The sequence below is a fragment of the Dermacentor silvarum genome, chromosome 2, assembly GCF_013339745.2.
Source record: "Dermacentor silvarum isolate Dsil-2018 chromosome 2, BIME_Dsil_1.4, whole genome shotgun sequence".
Classification (NCBI taxonomy): Eukaryota; Metazoa; Arthropoda; class Arachnida; order Ixodida; family Ixodidae; genus Dermacentor; species Dermacentor silvarum.
In genome coordinates this window covers 216,463,934-216,486,703 of record NC_051155.1, presented here as the reverse complement: position 1 = coordinate 216,486,703, position 22,770 = coordinate 216,463,934, and the positions used below count along the sequence as shown (strand labels likewise).

At 49.2% G+C, this 22,770-nt stretch overlaps 1 protein-coding gene across 2 annotated transcripts in view; it reads right to left on the bottom strand.

Annotated features, from left to right (window-relative positions):
• Window positions 1–22,770, bottom strand: part of LOC119442615 (unconventional myosin-Ie) — a 356,792-nt gene that overhangs the window by 75,978 nt on the left and 258,044 nt on the right. For both annotated transcript variants that reach the window (XM_049662263.1, XM_037707556.2), the window contains exons 7-8: window positions 2,378–2,455; window positions 1,022–1,106 (exon numbers count right to left, since the gene is read on the bottom strand). In XM_049662263.1, coding sequence (XP_049518220.1) covers window positions 1,022–1,106; window positions 2,378–2,455 — 163 coding nt within the window. The remainder of the gene's footprint in view (window positions 1–1,021; window positions 1,107–2,377; window positions 2,456–22,770) is intronic.

The window sequence follows — 22,770 nt, the reverse complement described above, 5'->3', positions numbered from 1 at the left end:
AAGTGAAAAGAGGTAGTCGTCCCCGTTATAAGGTGAATAAATCCTTTTATTTCTTTTTCATTTCATAACATACATGGGGTGATCACTTTTAAGCTTACCGGAATTTTTGAAAATCGCCTATTGCAGATAACATAATTCTAGTCCTTGAGCTCGAATATTAAGAGAGGCGAACATTACTAGCACGAGAAATCAAAACAAATATTCAAATATTTAACAAAAACTCACTAATAATATTTATTTAATTAGTTTACGGCACACATTGCATATTTACGAATTGTAGCCAGCGAGCTTGCAAAACATATCCACTTGAAGTGAATCTCCGGGACGACACCGGTTGTGTCACACCGATGACACAACTCGCCGTAAAAATGCACAGCTGTTCCACTTACTTTTGTTAACAAAACGCTGCTTTATGCATTGAAGCACAAAAGTAACTGGAACGCCTATGTATTTCGTCCCACACTTTGCAAAAAAGTATAATAATATAATACTAATACATAAGTGAAACCTTACACCCCCACTATAAAAAATACGTCTAAAAATTTTACACATAAGTCACGTGAAAGACGTAGACGAAGGTGAAGCGACACGACACAGCGCTTAATTTTATCGTTTTATTTTCCTCACCAAGAAAACAAAAATATTAACTTCAAATTTTAAAATAATATAGCATGAAAATTGACGTTAACGATTTGTATTCACTCAATATCTCATTCTTAAATTAGGAAATCCTATTTAAGTATTGTTATCTTTTATACCCACTGCCGCCTGATTCATGGCCGATCCCCCGCAGTGGGTTGTGCCATACCTATCGGCACCAAACCAAATCAAACCAAGCTTGTGCTGCGTCACTCGCCTTCGACATCGTCTTTGTCGCAGCGCTGTTTTCATTAGCCCATTTGGGCTCATTAGCAACTTGCTCATTTTTGTATTTTTTTCAGTCACGTGAATGCGGCGAGGTGTTATTACACTGGGCGCGCATGCGCGTGAGACTCAACAACTCACGCGCTCGCATACTCACTCTTCATCTCCGGAGAGGCGCCGTAGCAGACTTGGTAGAAAATGTGGAAATTTCGTTCGTTCGGGCTCTGGCTCACGACTCTGGACTGTAGAGAAAGAGAAAGAGCGAGAGAGAGAGAGAAAAAAAATGGAACAAATCCCCGTATTTAGAACCGTGAAATACTGCGCTATCACATAAAGACAAAATTGCGCACTGATGGGTGGAATAGAACATTACAGAATTTATAGCGACAGGCGATATTGAATACAGTGCCCTTCGTTATTATTCTATGCACCTGCAATAAACGTATCGTGTGTGCCATACCCTGTTTCTATATATGAAAATTCTGATTTAGGCGAGGGAAACTTAACGAACACTCTGCCGTAGTGTTTTTTATACGCTGGACTGAGTTTTCAGTTGTGGGTAGTTCAGAAAACCAGTTACTCATGAATTAATGACTATACTAATTCAATCATAGCTCAGTTACCATTTCACTGTTTCTTTTTATTGAACAAGTGTATACTCTCCATGGTCCGAAATACAGGTAAACAAATTCTTCTACTCTTTCTTGATGTGGTTGCCGTTGTTCTGTCTTTGCTCATAATTCGCGATAAGATTGAATTTTCGGTCACCATCGTTAGAAGAAGCACTCAAAACTTTTGTTCACCTGACTCGACCCCCCCCCCCCCCCCCCAAAAAAAAAAAAAAAAAAAATTCGCTACAATAATAAATAAATAAAAATAAAAATACAAAATAAAATTGACATAGCAGGCTTTTTGTGCGGCTAAGCTTTCCATATTTCACATTTATTAAAGCAAAAAGAAGAAAACGACCGAATACGCCGTCAATCCTAGTTCGTTTAGTGGTCACAAGAACGAGATGAAGGGGAAACCAGGTGGTCAGATTTTCGTTAGTCACAGCCATATGAAGCCAACAGATAATGAAGCCCAGGAAAGCATAGGGGAAACTATTCGTCGTTTTTAATTGAAGTGTACCAAAGATAAGCTAAACGTAAATGGACGAAAGTGGACGAAATAACAACTTGCAGCCGGTGGAAGTTGCGGAAAGCTGTTCTCTCGTCCAGCTTCATTTCCCTTTAGCGTGTTATTTCTACACTTCAACTACAACGACATGTAACTTCGCCTACGCTTTCATTGGCTTCATCATCTGTTGGCTTCATATGGTTCAGTTGTCACAGTCACGTGTTGCACCGTAATGCTATAATCGCCGCGGCCGCAAGAACGGTCAAGCGGCCGCAAGAACGGTCAACTGGCCGCGGTTTTCCTGTTCGTCCCTTACGGTCAGTTCTTCTACGTGCACGTGCTTTGCGCGCTCGGCATCTCTTTGTTATGTGCAGTACAACCAAGAGTAGCGCACCTTTTCCAGGAGGAAGTTGGAGATGCGCCCTCCCTCTGGAACGCCACCTCGGCCGAACTGGATCTCCACGTATTTGCCCTGGGCGAAAAAAGAAAAAAAACGCATCTCGAACATTAAGATTCTTTATATCGCTACGAGTATAACTAAAAATAAACAAAGAGAAAACAGCAATGAGGCACGGCAAAACAGAGGAGCAGACTCGCTCTCGTAAAAATGAATTAAAACAATCTAGCTGTTTGTTTGTGTGCTTGTATGAACCGGCCTACATTTGATATGCAGTGTTTGTCTTGTTTGCTCTTTTGTTTGGTTGAGTCGGTCTACATTTGCTGTGAACTGCTTGTCTAAGAGAGATGGAGTAGCGGGAATCACCCATGATGCCAACCTCTCATACATAAAACCTTAAAGTTAAAAATAAAAGGCCCCTCGTAGACAAATTTTCTATCATACAGGCACAAACGTGTGAATATTTTTCCTGTAAATAAAACTATAGATAGAGTCCACCTTTACAAATGTCGCTATTGATCCTATTTATTTTGATCAATACGTGATGTATAGACATCGAAAGCAGCTGACTGTAGAAAGTCGATCGACAGTAGTCGACAAACAGTGCAAGATCATAAAAGTCCGTGTACTAGCTGTTGAGCTTCACGGAAATGCGTTCATAAGTTTTATACGGCCTAGCTAAATAATGATTTGGGAGAGAGGGAACTTCCCCTGAAAAAGAAGCCACGCCCATGTTTTTCAGGAAAATAGGATTGAAAGTGAGAGAGAGAAAGAAAGATAGGCCTAATCATTTGGTTTCAACGATACAACCGTATCGATTTGCCCGAAGGCATCCACTGACTTCCATGGGCGTACCACGCCAAACATATGCACTGCAAAAATAAACAAGCGACAACACGACCACAGTCGCAGGCACAACAGCCCCACTACGTGATGGCACTCACACGTGGAAAAAATAAATAAATGAATTCGATCGATGCTTTCATAGGCGCCTCTGCGGTGTTCACGTATTAAAGCGTACGTGACTTCGCGAGAATAAAACAAACGTTGGCGGCCGACCTCAGCCGCAAACAGAACGTATACCGGCATGAAAGATGAAGGCCTTTCCTTCGAAACATCGATCCGATGAATGGACCTCATAGGCGTTCCTGCGAACATTTGCGCATTTCACTCGTGTACGCCATCTGCGGACCCAGGAAGTAACACAACCGAGATTCGAATAGTGCACGAGAAACTTAACGCGGCGTGCAGCGTTAACGCATTCTTTCTATTTCGGTGCGGCTTTTGCGGAATCGAAGAGAGTATTGAGCGCCTCCTGTGGCATTGTTGCCGTTACGACGCCCAGCGCCGCCCTCTCCGGGCGGCGATAAACCGACTGGGCACGAGACTGATTTTAGGATCAAAGATCTTTGATCAAAGCCATCCTTGAACCATGGTCGTCCTTGGGCGCCCTTGGATCCTTGGACCACTGACCGTCACCTAAAGTCGACAGGTCTCTGCGACCATGCATGTAGAGAGACACGGTGGGTATCTTCACGTGCTCTCGCAACTGTGATCTTTCTCTCCCCCTTCTAGCTCGCTTTCTGCCCCTGTATCCGCCCTCCCCCAGTGCATGGTAGCCAACCGGACGTGCGTCTTGTTAACCTCCCTGCCTTTTCTCTATTCTCTCTCTCTCTCTTTTTCTATTTATATGTAAGAGTCACTGTTGCGCTGATGCTTTTGCAGCACGAGTCGTCGTTTGCATCAAGTCGACTGTACAAGTGCTATGAGACACTGTAGCTGAAAATTGTCGCTAATGCCTCAGAAAGCATGCACTAAAGGGGCACTAAAGAGAAACTATGAATCAGTTTAGACTGCTGTAAAGTGTACTTTCAAAACTATATTTTCATTCATTTTGCCGTATAAGTTGATTGCTAAAAGGGCAAAGTAAGGTCAAAGTTTCGTTGTTGTTTTAGTTGCACGCGAAAACCCTATAACAGTGGTATGTCAGTGTGAGGTCATGAATTTCGATGCATTTTTTCGTGTGTGACCCGTTGTGACTCCGTGGGAGACCTTAAATCTCGCTAACTCTAACATTTAGCTCCTTTAGATTACAATGCAGTTCATCTTCACCGATAGAAAAATAAACTAGGCCCGAGCTGACACCCTCAAGTTCCACGACGTCATGGTGAGCTGGTGGGGAAGCTTTAGGCGGTTTTGCCGCTCGTATTTCGTTGTTGCGTCTTTTCTAGCTTACCGAGCCTTTTCGGCCAATAAGAGTGGCTTTTTTTGCTATTGCAGAAGGGTAATTTACTAATACAGTTCCAATTACTTTTCTCTTTAGTGTCCCTTTAAGACTTACGCGGTGCATTACTGCAGAATGCACCGAAATTGGCTTCGATTCATTCCGCCGTTTTTTTTTTTTATTTGGCGAATATTGCTTTCGCAACTCGTAATCTGTAATTACGGCACTAGCGGGCAGATGTGCGACGAAGCGTGCTGTCAGCCTGAAAGATGGGATCGATAGGAGAGAGGCCATGCTAGACAAAAGTTCGTTCCTCGGTGCCCCCCCCCCCTTTCCCCTTCCGGTCATTTATGCCTGTCCATAAATTCATTTTGATCGGACGATCGACAACGTCAGCCTTTCAGTTTTAACGACTGCGATTACGATTGCGCTATACAGCTAAATATAAAGAAATACACATCTGCCGCCTCGTCGCAACAGTTATAATTACCCAGAGTTATACTATAGCGCCCGGCGTTGACGACTCCGGATAGAAAAAGTTGCAAGTGCACAAATCGCACCACGAACAGAAACTGCAGATCGCCTTTTTTTTGTAATGTGATCCCGCAGTTGCCTTCTCGCTGGCGTTCAGGAAGGAAACTTAGCAGGCGTCCGAACGGTGGGGCGATGGCCATTTGCAACGATGATGAGCAAACTTGCGTACCACCCTGATAGCATATTAATTAAAGGACCATAATAACCTAGCCAGATGCAAACACGAATAATTTTGACTGCGTCCGACTCGCGATGTCTGAACATAAAAACTAGCCTTACTAATTTTTTAAAGTGTCGCAGGCATGCCTAAACGAATGGATGATCTTGGCATAAAATTTGCACACACATCGAACGAAACCAGCATGAGGGTTACGGTCATCTAGTCTTCGTGATATGCATTATCTCGTAATTAATTGAAAAAATAGCGACATAGTAACCGCACATATGAATAGTATTCGGCGAACGTTGCCTCTAAAGCCTGCACGGCAGACGCAAATTATTTATTTAACAATAAAACTGAAAACTCACGAAGGGCGACTTTTTTCTTAGACGCGTCTTGGACGCCAAGTTATCCACGCATTTACCAGTTATGGCGGCAAGTAACAGCGACCGTTGGCGAAACTGTCCTGTTATCTTTCGAAAATTATAAAACAACACGAAGATAAAAAAAAACGATTTGATTATTTCCACAACTTGGAGGTCATCGGTGCTGTCGTAGCCACTCTGTATGCAAATGAGGTATTTTCATTTAAAATCCGGGAAGCCTTTTTCATTTGCATATTCATTTCTTCCGCACTATACATGCAAGCACAATCGCGCTAGGAGATGAACGAATGACGGCCCTAAATGGTGAAGATGGGAACGCCTTCAAACCGTTTTTGAATGGCACGCTCATTAGCATTTAAAGTTTCTCGAAAATGCATTGCGCGCTCGTCGCGTATACCACGCACTAGTCTTTTTCGCAGCAGCTATTGGGGAAGCTCGTAGTGAGAGAGCAGCGTCGCAAACGCAATCACGCGCGGGAGAACCCAATACAAACGACAGCGGTGTTTGCGAAAACAGACTTTTGTGAGAAATTAAATGCATTACACCGCAGAGGCCTGACAAGAAGGTTAATGAAACGCGCGAAAAATTTTGCAGCCGCGTTTCCGCGCACAAAGCAGCGTATTTTAATGAAAAACAATATACGCAGCTTTTTGGCGAGACCGCCTTTTCAGCATCAAATTTGCAGTATCAAGCGGAACACAAGCGCACCGTTTTCCATTTCTGGCATAAACGATGTGCGGTAATTAACAATTACTAGTATAACGCGCCGCGGTTGCCTAGGGCGTTGCGCTGCTGAGTTCGAGTTCGTGGGTTCTATCTCGCCCATGGCGGCCTCGATTCGATGAGGACGAAATGAAAAAAAAAAAAAAAAAAACTCGTGCAGCTAGCACGCTGATGATGCATGCTGATTAGAAGTATAGCAGAACTTAAATTCTGCATATCCTTAATGCCGTTCATTAAAGAATTGCCTTTGCAAAACGGCATCCAATTTCTAGACATTTCGACATTTCTGGATGATCACACATGTGTTTGTCCGAGATCATCTAACCCGTTGTTGATCTTTCCCTCCAGACATTATAAAGTTATAAGAAACGGAAAAATCAAAGCCCCTTTCTTATACAGAAATATGGTTGAACGCGAAGCTTTCTCCCATGCAAACTGAATCAAAGGTCAAAGCCAACGACCACGCAATGAACCCAAGAAATGCTGAGCGACCCGATGCGATGCACATGTGATTTGATTGCTTGTTTAGCATTGTAGTTTTTGAACGTTGAAGTTGAATGAAGACACATTTCGTTAAGTTCCATAACCTTTATTTTAGATCATGTATACGTAGCCATTGATTACGCGCACACACTTGCCCGGCCGACTCCACACTTGCATAGTATTGCCTTGTTATCGCTGTGGTAGACGGTCAGAGGCTCTGCCGTTGGCGATACACGGGATCGGCCTTACGGGCACGATCGCACACGCGCTTACGTTCGCGTACGGCAGCCTCTTCTTGTGGCGTGCGCTGCACCCGCGGCATATATACACATGGTGACGGCCGGGAATGCATTGCGTGACGCGCGTAATGCAATGCAAATATATACAGTTCGTCTGGGTATCGTGGCGTTGCAGTTCCCATTGTTCGTATCGGTACAACTGCGAATGTAAACTGTAGTGTTCTACGATACTTATGTCGTGCGCCGTTGTTCTATTGTGTGCGCAGATAGTTCTATTGTGTAAGTTGGCTTTCCTGCAGTGCGTTTTCGGCGATCACGGACGAATCAGTGAGACACAGAAAGCTTCGATTTAATAACCATGTCGTGGTGTCAGTCTGCCTTCACCAAGTCGTCTGTGCGCAAGCTGAGTGAGCTTCAGCTTGAAGGTTAAGCGTTTATTATTTATTACAAGCACGTTTTCCTCTCGTTGCCGTATCCACTGTTTCGGAACGCTTTGGCGTTGCGCTGCTAAGCCGCAGGGCGTGAGATCGAATCCCTGTCACGGCGGCCACATATCGATTGGGGCAAAATACAAAAAGGCCCTTGTACTGTGACCTGGGGGCACTTTACAGAACCCCAGGCGGTCAAAATGAAACCGGCTGTCTTTCTCGTCAGCATGGAAAAAAATGGCACAGTTTCGCCCTAAGGGCGAAGCAATGAATGCGATAGCAACACAGCAATGTCATACGAAGTAAGGTGAGCGGCTTTGGTAGCAATATGAATTGTAGTAAACATGAGCTGATTAAGTAAGCAGGTGTGCTGCGGCGTAAGTAGACCGACATGAAGAGAGACTCGATGACCACGACAAGGCGCGTGTGAAACGGTGGTGAAGATGAGAAGCGCTTCCCGTGGGCAGCGCGTGCGAAGGAACACACCTGTAGCACTGCACTGCCGATCCGGGCAGCATTGCATGTGTAGCGTGCGTTGGAAAATGTGGCCCGACTATTACTAACTGAATTAACAAGCGTGGTGTCAGCGCGCACAAGCAAACATGAATAGATCACACTGAATGACTGCAGACAACGACTGTCAAAACGCTGGCAGCAAGCGCATCCGCCGCAGCGGGCGAAGGTACAGCGGTGAGCACTGTTAGGGTGAACACGCGAGCGCGTGGCCGACGGCACTATCAGCGCAGCGTAACAGCCATCGTTGGAAACATTGCACATGCGCAGCATGTGCTTTGCGAAACACTCTTTCCACCGCGCGCATCACGTCATCGATACGCTTGTTCGTCGTCTGCTAGCCGCATTTTTTGTTCGCTGAGCTGATACCTTCTGCATTTCAAGGTCCATCTGGATTGAAGATTGGCGCGTGAAGGAAAAAAGTGAGTGTAAGAGGGATAATTATTAAACTTTTTATTCAAGAAAATTGCACTTTTGCAATTCAAGTTAAACAAGACCATGAGAACAAATGTAAAAACATGAGCAAATCTAATAGCGAGTCATGTGACCACTTACAGAAACGACTGCAGCTATTCTGGACGGTAACGAGTCGTAAAGTGATCGAACATATTCCCGATCGGCTTTCAGCCTTTCCCACTCGTTGCTGACTTGCGCCCACAACTGGTCCGAAGTCGCGGAATAAAGGGGCTTCCTTGCCAAAGAAGCTTTCAGACGGCCCCACACGTTTTCTATCACATTCAGGTCCGCTCCTTTCGGAGGCCATTCCAGTAGCTGCATGTGCTGCTCCGCCTGGAACTCCTTGACAGCCCGCGCCGTGTGTATCGGTGACCGGTCCTGTTGGAACAGGTAATCACCGTCTGGGAATAAACTGCTCGCATATGGCAACAGCACATTGTTCAAAATGTTGCAGTATTGTTCCGACGATATGTGTCCACGTATACGTTGCAGGGGCCCTAAACCATATCTTGAAACAGCACCCCACACGTTCACACTCGATCTCCCACTGGCAGAAACACCTTGCACGTTGTCCGGGTCGTTCCTGCGTGGCATTGTGACGTTAACTAAAACAATTGCTTTTCAAAGCAGGAAGTTTGCCTCACCGTGTGCCTGGTAGTCTCCAAACACGCAATCTTTGGTCTTGTCGCGTCGAAAACGTCGACTCATCCGAAAAGATGACGCGACCCCACTCTTCTGATGTCCATGCTTCGTGCAGCTCAGCGAACTGCCGTCGTGCGTCCTTGTTTGCCGCCGTTAGTAGTGGCTTCTGCGCTGCGACGCGACTGCGAAGGCCCGCAGTACGCAGGCGACGTCTAACAGTGGTGTCCGAAACGTCCAAATCCAAGTCCTCGCGTATTGCTGGGGCTGGCAAGAAAGGGTTACGAACAGCAGCTGCAACAATGAGGGCGTCTTCATCGTCTGTGGTAGCTTTAGGGCGGGGCGCGCGGGGTGCATCCTGAATGCGACCTTCATACTTGTAGGCTTGAATTATCCTGTTCACAGTCTTCAGGGGCCTATTAACTAAAGCGCCAATATACCGCTGGGAATAACCTTTCAGGGAAAGATCGACAATTGAGCGCCGTTCATCATCGGGAACCCTAGCCATAATACGATCTGGCGACAGAATGAACGGCTGCGAAAGATGTTTGGTTGTTTTATATACGGCGTTGCATGCACAACAACTTTGAAGGGAACGAATAGACACGCCCCCATAGATATACAAGTTTTTTTGTCTTGTTCTGTTCAAGCACAGACGTTTAAAGAAATCTTAAAATGCAGGATGCATGGGCTTAGAAAACAAAAATGCGGCTAGCAGACGACGAACAAGTGCATTCATGACGTCATGCGCGCGGTTGAACAATTATTTCGCGGAAGGCGTGATGCGCATGCGCAATGTTTCCAGTGATGACCGTAACGGGGCGCTGACAGTGCCGTCGGCCACGCGCTCGCGTGTTCACCCTAACAGTGCTCACCGCTGTACGTGCGGTCTATCGCTTCAACGGAAACCGAGCAGCGAATGCACAGCGCATACAAAGGTCAGAGCCGTGCGGAGATAAGAGACGGTGCGGGCGAGCGACACAGCTGGGCAAAGTACGAACGCGGTTGATGGCAGAGCTGCGCCCCTCCCCCCGCTCCCTCCCGCGCTGCCTTCCCGCTTTCTTGTTTTCACGTGGGAGATTTTGTGGCAAGTTCCCCTTGTGCCCTGTTGCAAGATAGGCCTTTGGTGCCGGAGCGCAGCGTCACCCCCCTCCCTCGCTCCCTCCCTTACCCCACGGCCCTTCGCGCGACGGTCGCGTTTGCTTTCCGCCGTGCGTTCGCTCTCGGTGATAGCGCGCGTCCCCCGCACGCTTCCGCTCGGGCATACGGCGCGCGGCGATGATTTTATCTATACGGAATCTCACGGCGACGGCGACGCCGACGGCAGAAATCCAGTTGAAGTGTCCATATAATGGCTATCGCAATAAAAGAAAAATCGAGATAAACTTTAGATCTTTGTGTTATCCGGCATGGTATGCAAAGTACGTTTCGCGCTGTTGGTTGTACGCGCCTTGGTGCTTGTGTGCGTCAACTAGTATGTCCCACGTATAATAATGTCACCGAGGTGCTATGCGATGCGGTGCAGCTGCGCTGGTAAGCTTTGTCGTAACCACCGATGCGATATATTTATGTTAAGCCTTACTTATTTAGTAACGATAGTTTAATGCCTTTTCTTTTGTTCAATATCTGTAAGGTGATGTCGGAGCCCATTAGAGGCGGTGTCGGCTGTACTTATTGAAGTCAGAAAGACATGCCGAAAGCATTCGAGGAACAGATTATGCGATCAACTTTATACGCCTGCTTAAAGATCTTCGTACGGCGAGCTCTGACATGTAGCTTCCGCACTGGGACACATGATTTGGAGCCAGCGCCATAAAAAAGAACCGATAGAACAGCGTAGTAGCAGTTAGAGTTCACAAAAGGTATACATACAAAGGCTCAAAAGTATTTTAGGGGCCAATCTCCTTAGGGTGTGGGTCTGTCCCTCCTCTGTAGTATGTAGTAGTAGAAGTCGTCGTAGTAGGTAGCCACGTCTACTTTTATGAAAAAAAATTCCGAAAGTTCTGTCCGTAGCGCGGAATCGAACCAGGGACCCCTCGCTTCCGAACGCGCGGCGCTAACCACTACGCCACGAAGCGCACATGGACACACGCACCACGATGACAATAAATACCCAACATTAACGAAAGACTGCGCGTTTCTAACGCGTTTGTGCTAGCGCGTTACGGCCCGTGTAAGAAGCTGGTGTAAGACGCTGTGGCCTCTCCGCCTTACCCCCGTATTCATAAACGCTCCTTGACTTGAACTTGACTTGCCACTGCCTTGGGCAGCGCGTTCGAAACGCGTTGAAGGCGGTGGCAAGTCAAGTTCAAGTTGAGGAGCGTTTATGAATACGGGGGTTATACTCTCTCAGTAGTCATGTGATGGCGTCGGCAAACGCGGTGCACGTTCCGGCATGTGTAAACGGCTGCGTAAGACGCTGTGGCCTCTACCCCTTACTAGAGAGTACTGCACGTTTCTAACGCGTTTGTGCTAGCGTCCCCTTAAGCGGGAGATGGTGCAATTATAATGAAGGGCGCTGTTATAAAATAGGAATGACGTCACATATGGCGCGTGTCATTGGTGGAAGTCAATCGTTCAATTTAGTGCGGCGAGACTGGGCGAATTACACGGAAGATTCACGGTTTACCGATGATTCACACCGGAGCTGCGCCCACTCATCATCATTCACCCCGTGGATATGCGGTGGTTTTTTTTCTTGTTTTTTTACATACAGGTATTAAATTAAATTCTGGGGTTTTACCCAGGATACCTTTACCAGGCACGCCGTAGTGGAGGTCTCCGGATTAATTTTGACCACCTGAGTTCCATTAACGAGCCCCAATGCCCACCGCAATGCGTCCGCCGCGGCCGGGATTTAATCCTCGGGCTTAAACGACAAAGCCACTACGCCACCGCGGGAGGTACACATATAAGTATCACTGATGCACATTTGTAACATGCTATATGTACCGCAGCATCGTCACGAACACGACGAACGCCACTGCGAATACAACGCTGTAACCATGGTACGCGCACTGTTATTCTCAACGCTGTGAGCATCATGCATGCATGCACACGCTCGATGAAGTTCAGCCCAACGTAAGTGTATCGATTTTCGTCGTGCGACGGAATCTAGCCGGAAGCCATTTTCTGGTCACATATAATTACGCAGTCATATAGCAAGCAGAACGAAATGATAGGAGTATAGGAGCATTCCGCCAGCGTCCATGGGGGTTAGGCGAATGACGTAAAAGGAAGCGACGAAGAAAGCTCGCGCTGCTGGCGTGTTACGCCGCCACAAAAGAAGCGCGCGTTGATCGCGTCGCACACGCAGGCCTTTCTAATGTTTGTCGAGCGCGTTGAGGCCCCCGGAAGTTGAAGGGCGATCAATGCAGGCCGCGTCCTCGCCATAAAGCGTCGCATGGCGAGTGATGGATGAAAGCAGGGAAGCCGCGTTGGTCTTGGCCGTCTGATGTCACTATGTGACGTCACTACCCTGCGAACGGTCTCGAAGAAGGAGAGAGTGCGTGCACTTAAAGCATTCCGCTGCTGGACACGGCGCACTGCACGCCAAAGAAGTCAACACACAAGGACGTCGGCCTTGGCGCGGGTCACTCGAGCGAATATGTTAGCTATGTACCCTTTCTATTTCGTTTTATAGGTGTCACTGTCTTCGAAATTCTGGGATGTTGGCATCTTTACAGGTGATCTATAATAAACTGCAGTTGAAGATGGGCTGACGCAAAGAACTGCGAAAAAGTTACGCAGACAAGAACGCACATGTTGAAATAGCGGGCTATTGAAGGGACGCTATAGGAAAATATTAAGGCGAGCTGGATTTATAGATTGTTTGTCAAGAAACTGCCACGCGACTGGCCGCTCGAGGCACTTTGAGGGTATTCGAGGGCTTCTTTCACGCTCGGAAAAACACTTTTAAGTAGCACGTATTGAGCAACAGAAAGCTGTATCGTGTGTTTTTACGTTGCTCTAGAATGTTCTCATTGACATTTTTCGTCTAATTATCATAATTAGGAAGTTTATTGATTAATTACGACTAATTATGTATGTAGGCGGAATGCAAGAAAAATAATCTGAGTATTTCCAAGCGACGGGGGCAAACATTACCTTGGTTGTGTCTAGCTACGTGGCATTTGCATATTTTTAAATCTTGGTGGATGATAGTTGGGACACCCTGCATGCATAGCAGTACCGACTGAAGGCGGCGTGCCGTGTGGGACGTAGTAAGCGTAAGCTCCCAGAGAGAAACATATAACCGCAAGGAGATATATAACAGGTAAAAAAAAATAATAAAAGGTGCAGCGAGAACTAACAGTAAAATACGAAGTTATACAGCCGGTTGCCACAAAGGAACTCAGAGCTTTCATTCAGTCAAATGATAGCCACGCACGAAAGCTCGAAAAGGCGGGCCACTGAAATGCGCCCTGGAGAACCACGCTTGCGAAACCTAACTGGACAGGTAACAAGCGGCAGGAATAAGGCCCAAACAGCGGGAGATCCAAGGTGGGCACCGCTCGAGACGTACCGTGCAAACACGCACCATGCACAGACCGCCCCGCGCACCACCGTCGGCCCCTCAACAGAAACGGTTTCGGAAGAAACACGGGAAAACGAAGCGCGTCGCCGGCCAAAGGTCACGTCATCGCTCCCCAAACTCCCGCCCCGTGTTTTTCGTCCCTTCCTCTCCTTCTACCTCCGGCATGCTATTAAGGTGACTTGTTTCCACCTCCAGTCTCGCCGTCCATTCCCCCCTTTGTATTTCATTCCTCTATACGTTTCCTCAACCTCTTTGTTTCCCGGCAAATGTAAGAGGCCAGCCATCAAGACCACCGCTCCTTCTCAATGCGCATGCTCGCGCTCTCTCTTTATACCAGACGACCTCTGAAAAACTGACCAGACGAGAATGAAGGTTCTCGAGATACGAGAAAATAGACGGAGGCTGTATATGGGAGGTGTTCCTCGTTGAACGGTTGTATAGAAGAAGCTAGAGACAAAACAAAACAAGCATGATGGAAAGACGACATAGGAGAAAGTATAAAGCTAAGAGCTAAGGGGGCGAGCAATCTACACACACACACAGACACAAAAAGAGAGCGTGAAATGAAAGAACTGCGGGGGTCGAGAGTAAATGACGGGTATGGAACTCGGGGAAGGACGACGGGCGAAACCGGGTAGCCGGCCACACGTGAAGCGCATGCTATGCATGAATGGACCTCATCGGATCGCCCTTTGATGCGAGTTTCCGCAACTGGCCAAACAAAACAGGCAAATCCGAGAAAAGGAGAACCGAAAGGTTCGCAAGAGAAAACACAAGAGGAATAAAAGCGAGGCATACGTTCCGCGTATTCCTCCCAAACGGACGCAGTACCTTCCACTTCTCCCACATCTCCCGGTTTTCCGGCGAGACTGGCGTAACCGTGGCAGGGTTTATATTATACTAGAAGGTGCAGGGCGGCATATATATGGGAAGAAGACCGCCTTGGGAGCCAGCCTTTCGCCCTGATATGCCGAATGGAGAACGTGAAAGAACCAAGTCGAGCGAAACGGAGGCGTGAGCGACGGACCAGGTAAAGAGAGAAAGGGGGACGAACCGGACTGGAATCCCACGGAAGGCCGAGACCGCGATGGGCGCCGGCCGCGAGAAGCGAGTATATAAGTTAGTGTTGTAATGTGATGGAGGCTTTTCGTCATCGGAGAGGATGGAGAAAACTGTGAAATGCGCGAAAAACTGTGGCGCCGAAAGGCTCCTATTAAGCATCGAGTGATGATGAGGAGGTTAAAGGGAGAAAATAGCGCTGTACGAAATAGAGCTAGGGATGTACGAATGTCTCATTATAGTATCGTGATGTGTAAAACGCGACGAGATACTTTATCTAGTTTGTTGCGTGCTATACTGCGTTTTGTGAACGTTGTGTCTGTGGCGCGTGCACTGTGCGTGTCACTCCGCATCTCACCTTTCCAATCTGAAGTAAGTAACATGCTAGTCATGCTGCCAAGCTATTCAAGATTCGTTAAAGAGCCCCCTTCCATCCCCCCAACCTTCGTTCCCTTCTCGTTATACAATCGCGCCTTAAATGGGCTACACAGAATTATAGAAAAACTAGAACGAAGAGGAAGACGACGACAACAGCAACAAAGAAGACCTCAAGGTAAACAGAAAGAAAGTAAATTTTGGTATGATGACGGGTATAGAACTCGGGGAAGGACGATGGGCGGTACGGGTGGCCGGCCACACGTGAAGCGAATGCTATGCATGAATGGACCTCATCGGATCGCCCTTTGATGCGAGTTTCCGCAACTGCCCAAACAAAACAGGTAATCTGAGAAAATGAGAACGTTAAGCAAAAAAATAAAATAAATATAAACGGTATGCTTTTTTTTTTTTTCACTGGCCAGGCACGCCGACAGAAACGCCTCCACTCGGCGGGCGATGATTAGAAAGAGTGGTGCAGTTTGATCAATATCCCGGAACCGCGAGATGTGAGACTAAGAAAACGTGCCGACACTGCTGGCAGTGAAATATTTCTCGAGCACGAAGGCGCGGGGAAAAAAAAAAAAGACGTAGAGATTGTGAGACGCAGGCACGCGAAAAAGGCGAAAGGTGGCAACTCACGTGTATAAACCCAGAGACCGCGTAAACGAAGGAAATAGAGGAGTATAAATTTTCCCCAAATACGCGCCATGCATTATGAGTTGAGTATACGGAGGCATAGAGAAGAAGCGGAGAGGTACGGAACCTAGTGAGGCGTCGTTATAACGGAGGTGCCGCGCCTCCTTGCGTTCAACGTACACGGCTATAGGGATATTCTTTCTCTCAAGAGGGCGCCACCAAGGCGAGATGGATCGCGAAAGCTCTTGCCCTGCCTAATATCGCGGATCGCTATTAGATTTGCTCGTGTGCGATTTTTTCCCCCCCAGTCCTTTTTTCTTCCAACTATCGGTCTCCGCGCCAGAGGCGCGCGCGCGCGCGCGCGTGTATGGGTGCAAGATTTATTTTTGGCCGCGCCGTTCCACGTGCTTTCCCGCGCCCGCACCTTCGACACGCTGCCTCACTTTGTAGCGAGAAGCCCATACGTCGGCCACCGAGCGTGCCTACGCTCGTTCCACGCTGTTCTGGACGCGGCCACCCGTCGAAGGCGCGCGGCTTTCCCTCGTATTTATCGCCGAACGAGAACCAGTCGGTTAAAACGGCGAGTGATCCCCGCAGCCCTTCTCTTGCCGAGAGATATACGCCTCTCACACGTGCACTATCTCAGTTTCGTTTCATTTCTGGGCTCTTTTTCTTTTGTTTATTTATCTTCCTGGTAACGGACTTCCTTTTCTCTTATGATCACGGTATTTTCGAAAAGCATTACCTCTCTCTCTCTCTCTCTTTTATTTTTTTACTTTTCTACCATTACGGCTTTTCCGGCAGACCTAAAGGTCACCTATAATCAAGACAGAGAAAAGTGTACATGTGAGAGAGAAAAAGAGAAGCACAGAAAGAAGAAGAGCAAAGGAGGACGAAGAAGAGGAGAGAACAGAGAGAGACGCAGTAGAGAAACCTTGGCGCGATCGAACCTGCACTTTGCCGCCCGACGACGGTTCACACCAAATCAATTATTGGGGGTTTGGGAACCGCGCGGAGCACTTAACAGTATTCGCCGGGGCTTGGCGGCGGTTGTGGGTGGATAAGCAGAAGTTAACGCCCACTCTTCTTTACGTCACGCCAATGTAGCAATAAGGATGCCGGTTGCTATAGCTGCGGCTTCTGAGCTTCGATAAGCAAGCGAAATAGGGAAATTACGAGATTCCAGCTTTCTGGTTGCCGAACGATAGTGAAGCTCAGAAAAAGAAAAAAAAAAACGCAACTTTTGTTCCACTCGGCGAGTCTTCGATAACAGTTTAGAGAGCGACAACCTGCGCTTGTTCAGCTTTGCCTCTTCTAAACGAAGTGCCTGTGAGAAGAAGAAACAATGACGAGGCACGTTAAGCCTGATACTGGAAACACAAGCTACGCATAGCAAAGTCGCACAGACATGTCAGATTTTTGAACAATGGCTCTCAAAAATCTGTCGAACTTCACTGCAATGCACCATTACAACTCATTGGTCACTTAAAAAAAAACGTTACATTTTGATTGATTGGCCGAGTTTCAACAAGTTTCAAATAGCAACGTCGAGAGGGTACTTCTTTTTAATAACATACGCATTTACGGCACTAATTCTAACTTCGCTATTGCACTTGGTACTGCTATAACGCAGCACTAAGTGCCGAATTTCCAGTAATCGTCACCAGTAATAGTGCTATCCAGCACTATACTACTGGTGACGATGCCAGTTACGGTGGCACAGTGGTTACAGCGTTCTGCTGCAAAGCACGAAATCGCAAGTTCGGTTCCTGGCATCGACGGCTTGGTACGATGGGAGCGGAATGCGAAAACGCTCCTGTTCGTAGAGAGCACGTTCAATATTGTTACGCGAACGAAGAATTAAGGACAGGAGACTATTTACACGTATATTTACAAAAGATAGCTGCAGTGCTGGCCAGATCAGCCGATAGCTCGAGAGCCCAGAGCAGTTCGTCTTCTTCGTCTAGGCGCCCGCGCGCCTCGTTCAAACAACCAAATACCACACGCGTGTAGCATAATCCCCCGGCGGCAGAAGCGACGTCCCGGAGCGTCTAAATGTCATCACTGGGAGGGTGATACTGCTTCAGTCGTGTAACGTGCACGATATCACTGGACTGGGAAGCAGATGGGGCGTCAGGGGCGATCTCGTAGGTGACGGGAGTCACGGCACGAATCACTCGGTAGGGGCCTGTGTAACGAGACAGCAGTTTTTCTGACAGGCCGACCTGACGCGACGGAGACCATAGAAGCACCAAAGAACCAGGCGGGAAGTGCACGTCGCGGTGTCGCTGGTCGTACAAACGCCGTTGACTCTCTTGGGAGTGCAGAAGGCGGCCACGGGCAATTTCCCTTGCGTGGGCAGCGCGGGCGACGGCGTCAAGTGCATATTCACTGGTGGGTGCTGCGTGAACAGGGATGCTTGTGTCGAGGGGCAGTGCTGGTTCTCGGCCGAACAGAAGGAAAAATGGCGAATAACCGGCTGTGTCGTGGCGCGAGGAATTATACGCAAAGGTGACAAACGGTAGAGCGAGGTCCCAGTCAGTGTGGTCGGAAGACACATACTTCGCGAGCATGTCTGTGAGAGTGCGATTAAGACGCTCCGTGAGGCCATTCGTTTGCGGATGGTATGACGTGGATAGCTTGTGCCTCGTGGCACAGGACTGCAGGATGTCCGCGATAACTTTTGACAGGAATGTCCGGCCACGGTCTGTGAGAAGTTGTCGCGGAGCTCCATGTAATAAAATCACGTCGCGTAGAAGAAAATCGGCAACATCTGTGGCGCAGCTTGTAGGGAGCGCTCGGGTGATGGCGTAGCGCGTGGCGTAATCTGTGGCCACAGCGATCCACCTGTTCCCAGAGGTAGAAAGAGGAAAAGGACCAAGTAAATCTAAACCAACCCGAAAGAATGGTTCCGCGGGAATGTCAATTGGTTGAAGGTACCCAGCAGGGAGCGTCGACGGTGTCTTGCGTCGCTGGCATTTCTCACACGCAGCTACGTATCTTCGAACGGAGCGAGCAAGCCCTGGCCAAAAGAAGCGTCGGCGGATCCGGTCGTAGGTACGTGACACACCGAGGTGACCGGCAGTGGGGAGGTCGTGAAGTTCGTGGAGAACAGCCGAGCGAAGGTGTTTAGGGATCACAAGGAGTAATGCTGGGCCGTCGGGGTGAACGTTGTGGCGGTAGAGTACGCCATCTTGAAGTGTGAATAAGCGAAGGGAGCTGTCGGCAAGTGACGATTCCAGGCGGTCAATGATGACACGCAAGGACGGGTCACGGCGCTGCTCGTCGGCGACATGGACCAGTGGAAAAACAGAGAGAACGCAGGCGTCGGTGTCAGTATCAGACGTAGAGGTCGGGTCTTGGACTGGGTAGCGAGAGAGGCAATCTGCGTCCTGGTGTTGGCGTCCCGACTTGTACGTCACTGTGTAGGGATATTCTTGTAGTCGGAGAGCCCAACGACCGAGCCTACCAGTAGGATCCTTGAGCGACGAAAGCCAACACAGCGCATGATGGTCTGTGATTACTGAGAAGGGCTTGCCATATAAATATGGGCGGAACTTTGAAACAGCCCAGACGAGAGCAAGACATTCGCGCTCGGTAATCGAATAGTTGCGCTCTGCAGTTGTCAGGAGCCGGCTAGCGTAGGCTATAACGCGGTCGTGTCCGTGTTGTCGTTGCGCTAAGACTGCGCCGATCCCATAACCACTGGCATCGGTTCGGACCTCTGTAGGTGCGGACGGGTCAAAGTGGGCCAAGATCGGTGGATTGGTCAGAATCGTGATAAGGCGTGAAAATGCGGCAGCCTGAGGGGAACCCCACGTAAAAGGCACGTCTTTCTTCAGAAGTTCAGTGAGTGGTCGAGCGATTGCTGCGAAATCTTTCACAAACCGTCTGAAATAAGAGCAGAGCCCCACAAAACTCCGGACGTCTTTGACAGACTGAGGTACAGGAAAAGCTGTTACTGCTCGAACCTTCTCCGGGTCGGGTTGTACTCCGGAAGCATCGACGAGATGGCCGAGCACTGTAATCTGTCGGCGCCCGAAGTGGCACTTCGATGAGTTTAATTGGAGCCCAGCCTTGCGGAAGACGTCAAGGATAGCTGCGACGCGCTCAAGGTGCGTCTCAAACGTAGGAGAAAACACAAGGACGTCGTCGAGGTAACAAAGGCAAGTTGACCATTTGAAACCTTGAAGCAGAGAGTCCATCATCCGTTCGAACGTGGCGGGGGCATTGCATAAACCAAACGGCATAACCTTAAATTGGTAGAGGCCATCTGGAGTGACGAAAGCGGTCTTTTCTTGGTCTTGGTCATCGACGGAAATCTGCCAATAACCAGATCGAAGGTCAATGGACGAAAAGTATTTGGCACCGTGAAGACAATCAAGAGCGTCGTCAATTCGTGGTAACGGGTAAACGTCCTTTTTAGTGATTCGGTTTAGGTGGCGGTAATCAACACAGAAACGCCACGTGCCATCTTTCTTTTTGACGAGCACCACCGGCGACGCCCAAGGGCTCGACGAGGGCTCAACAATGCCTTTGGCGAGCATCTTGTTGACTTCCTGCTGAATAACTTGCCGCTCTGCCGTGGACACGCGATACGGTCGGCGATGAATGGGAACAGCATCACCAGTGTTTATCCGATGCTTAACAAGGGACGTCTGACCAAGTGGGCGATTGTCAGTGTCAAATATGTCGCGATAGGAAAGCAAAAGGCGATATAGGGCGGCTGCTTGGCCAGGGGCGAGGTCCGGAGCGACCATGGGACGTAATGGGCCGTCGAGGTTCAAGGCATCCTGCGGGTTATCAGGAGGATCTGGAGACGCGTCGGCTGCAAAAGCAGTGACGTGGTCGTCTGTCACTGACCGGAGCGTGGCCACCGCTATGCCTTCAGGTAACACTTGCTTCGTCAAGCCAAAATTGACAACGGGGAGACACATCCGATTAGCGGCAAGGGTAACGACGGAGTGTGGCACAGAGATGTCGCGCGCCAGGAGGACATCACGAATAGGGGCGACGACATAGTCGCCATCAGGCACGGTTGCCGTTGAGGCCAATTCGACGAAGGTTAGGGCTTTTGGAGGTAACCGAACAAACGCTGTAGTGCATAGGGTGTGCGGTTGTTCGGGGCGAACGTCGGAAACAAGAGGAAGCTCGAGGCACAGCGTACCGGTGGAACAGTCGATGAGGGCAGAATGCGTCGTCAGAAAGTCGAGCCCGAAGATTAGGTCATGAGGGCAACTGGTCAGCACGGAGAACAGGACGGGAACTTGGCGGCCAGCAATTCCTACGCGAGCAGTGCACATACCACAGACGGCAACAGTGGCGCCATTGGCGACGCGTACGGCTCGAGTGACGGCAGGCGTAAGAACTTTTTTGAGGCGACGACATAGGTTAGCGCTCATTATGGACACTTGGGCTCCAGTATCAATCAATGCCGTCAACGGGACACCATCTACATCTACTTCAATTAGGTTCGTGTTCGTGAGGAGCGTCAACGGAGGATTTGGACAGGACGAACGTGATGCAGCACTACCTCCAAGAGCTGCATGGCCTAGTTTTCCGTCCGGGAGGGTCCATAATTGGTCGGCGACGAATAGCGGCGTGGCTGGGGCGACGGGGACCGACGGCGCTGAGGTGACGGCGAGCGAGTGGGACGACTGTCATCGACGGATACGTGAGAGCTAGAAGGCATACGGCGAGGCGAGTAGGGGCGAGGGTCGGCATATGGGCGAGGAGACGGGGAAAAGTAGCTCGAATACGGCGATGTCCAGGAGGTGCGGCAGTGGCGAGCGACGTGGCCAATGCGGTGGCAACGAAAGCAAATGGGCTTGTCGTCCGGAGTTCTCCACTCTGTAGGGTTGCGGTATCTGGGACGGGAATACAGATCGCTGCGAGGCGCAGCTGTCGGCACCAGTCGGGCGTCAGCTCGGGAGATGGAGCAGGCAGCAGGAAAACCGAGGTTGGCAAACTCTTGCCGCACAACCTCCTGAATGAGGGAGATCGCTGGGGCTGGTTGGTCAATGGTGGGGTCAAGTGGGCGCGGAAGGAACGTGGCAGGACTGGCAGCCTCGAGCTCGCGGCGAACAATACGCGTGACGGTCTCATTGGAGGGGGGTGAAGCGGTAAGGGCGACGCAGGACGACGTCGCAGCCGTGTTAGGGAGCCGGGAGAACTGTGGAATGACGCGGCGGCTTTTGGCGAGCTCAAAGCGGCGGCATTCCTTGACAATGACGTCGATGGTAGACACATTGTTGAAGATCAACAAGTTGAACGCGTCGTCCGCGATCCCCTTGAGAACGTGGCCAACCTTGTCAACTTCGACCATGTTCTCGTCGACTTTCCGGCAAAGAGCTAGCACGTCTTGTATGTACGAGACATACGATTCAGTGGAAGACTGTACTCGTGTAGCAAGCTCTTTTCTTGCAGCCTGCTGCCGACCGGTCGGATTTCCAAAGAGGTCGCGGAGCTTCTCCTTGAAAGCGTCCCAGCTAGAGATCTCCTCCTCGTGTGTCCGGAACCAGACACGAGGTGTTCCGCCCAAGTAGAAGAGGACATTAGCTAGCATTATGGTAGGGTCCCAGTGGTTGTTGCGGCTAACAAGCTCATACATGCGTAGCCAGTCATCAACGTCAACATTATCTTGGCCGGAGAATATGCCAGGATCGCGGGGAGTGGCAACCGTGACGTACGTTGTGGTTGGAGTTGCAGTAGTAGCAGCAGACGAGTTGTCGTCACCGGGAGCCATGGCGGAAAGCTGGACGGTGCGGCCGCTGCGGAGCTCCGTGGTGAGGACGGGGAACGGCACGCTCCACCAAAAATGTTACGCGAACGAAGAATTAAGTACAGGAGACTATTTACAAGTATATTTACAAAAGATAGCTGCAGCGCTGGCCAGATCAGCCGATAGCTCGAGAGCCCAGAGCAGTTCGTCTTCTTCGTCTAGGCGCCCGCGCGCCTCGTTCAAACAACCAAATACCACACGCGTGTAGCAATAA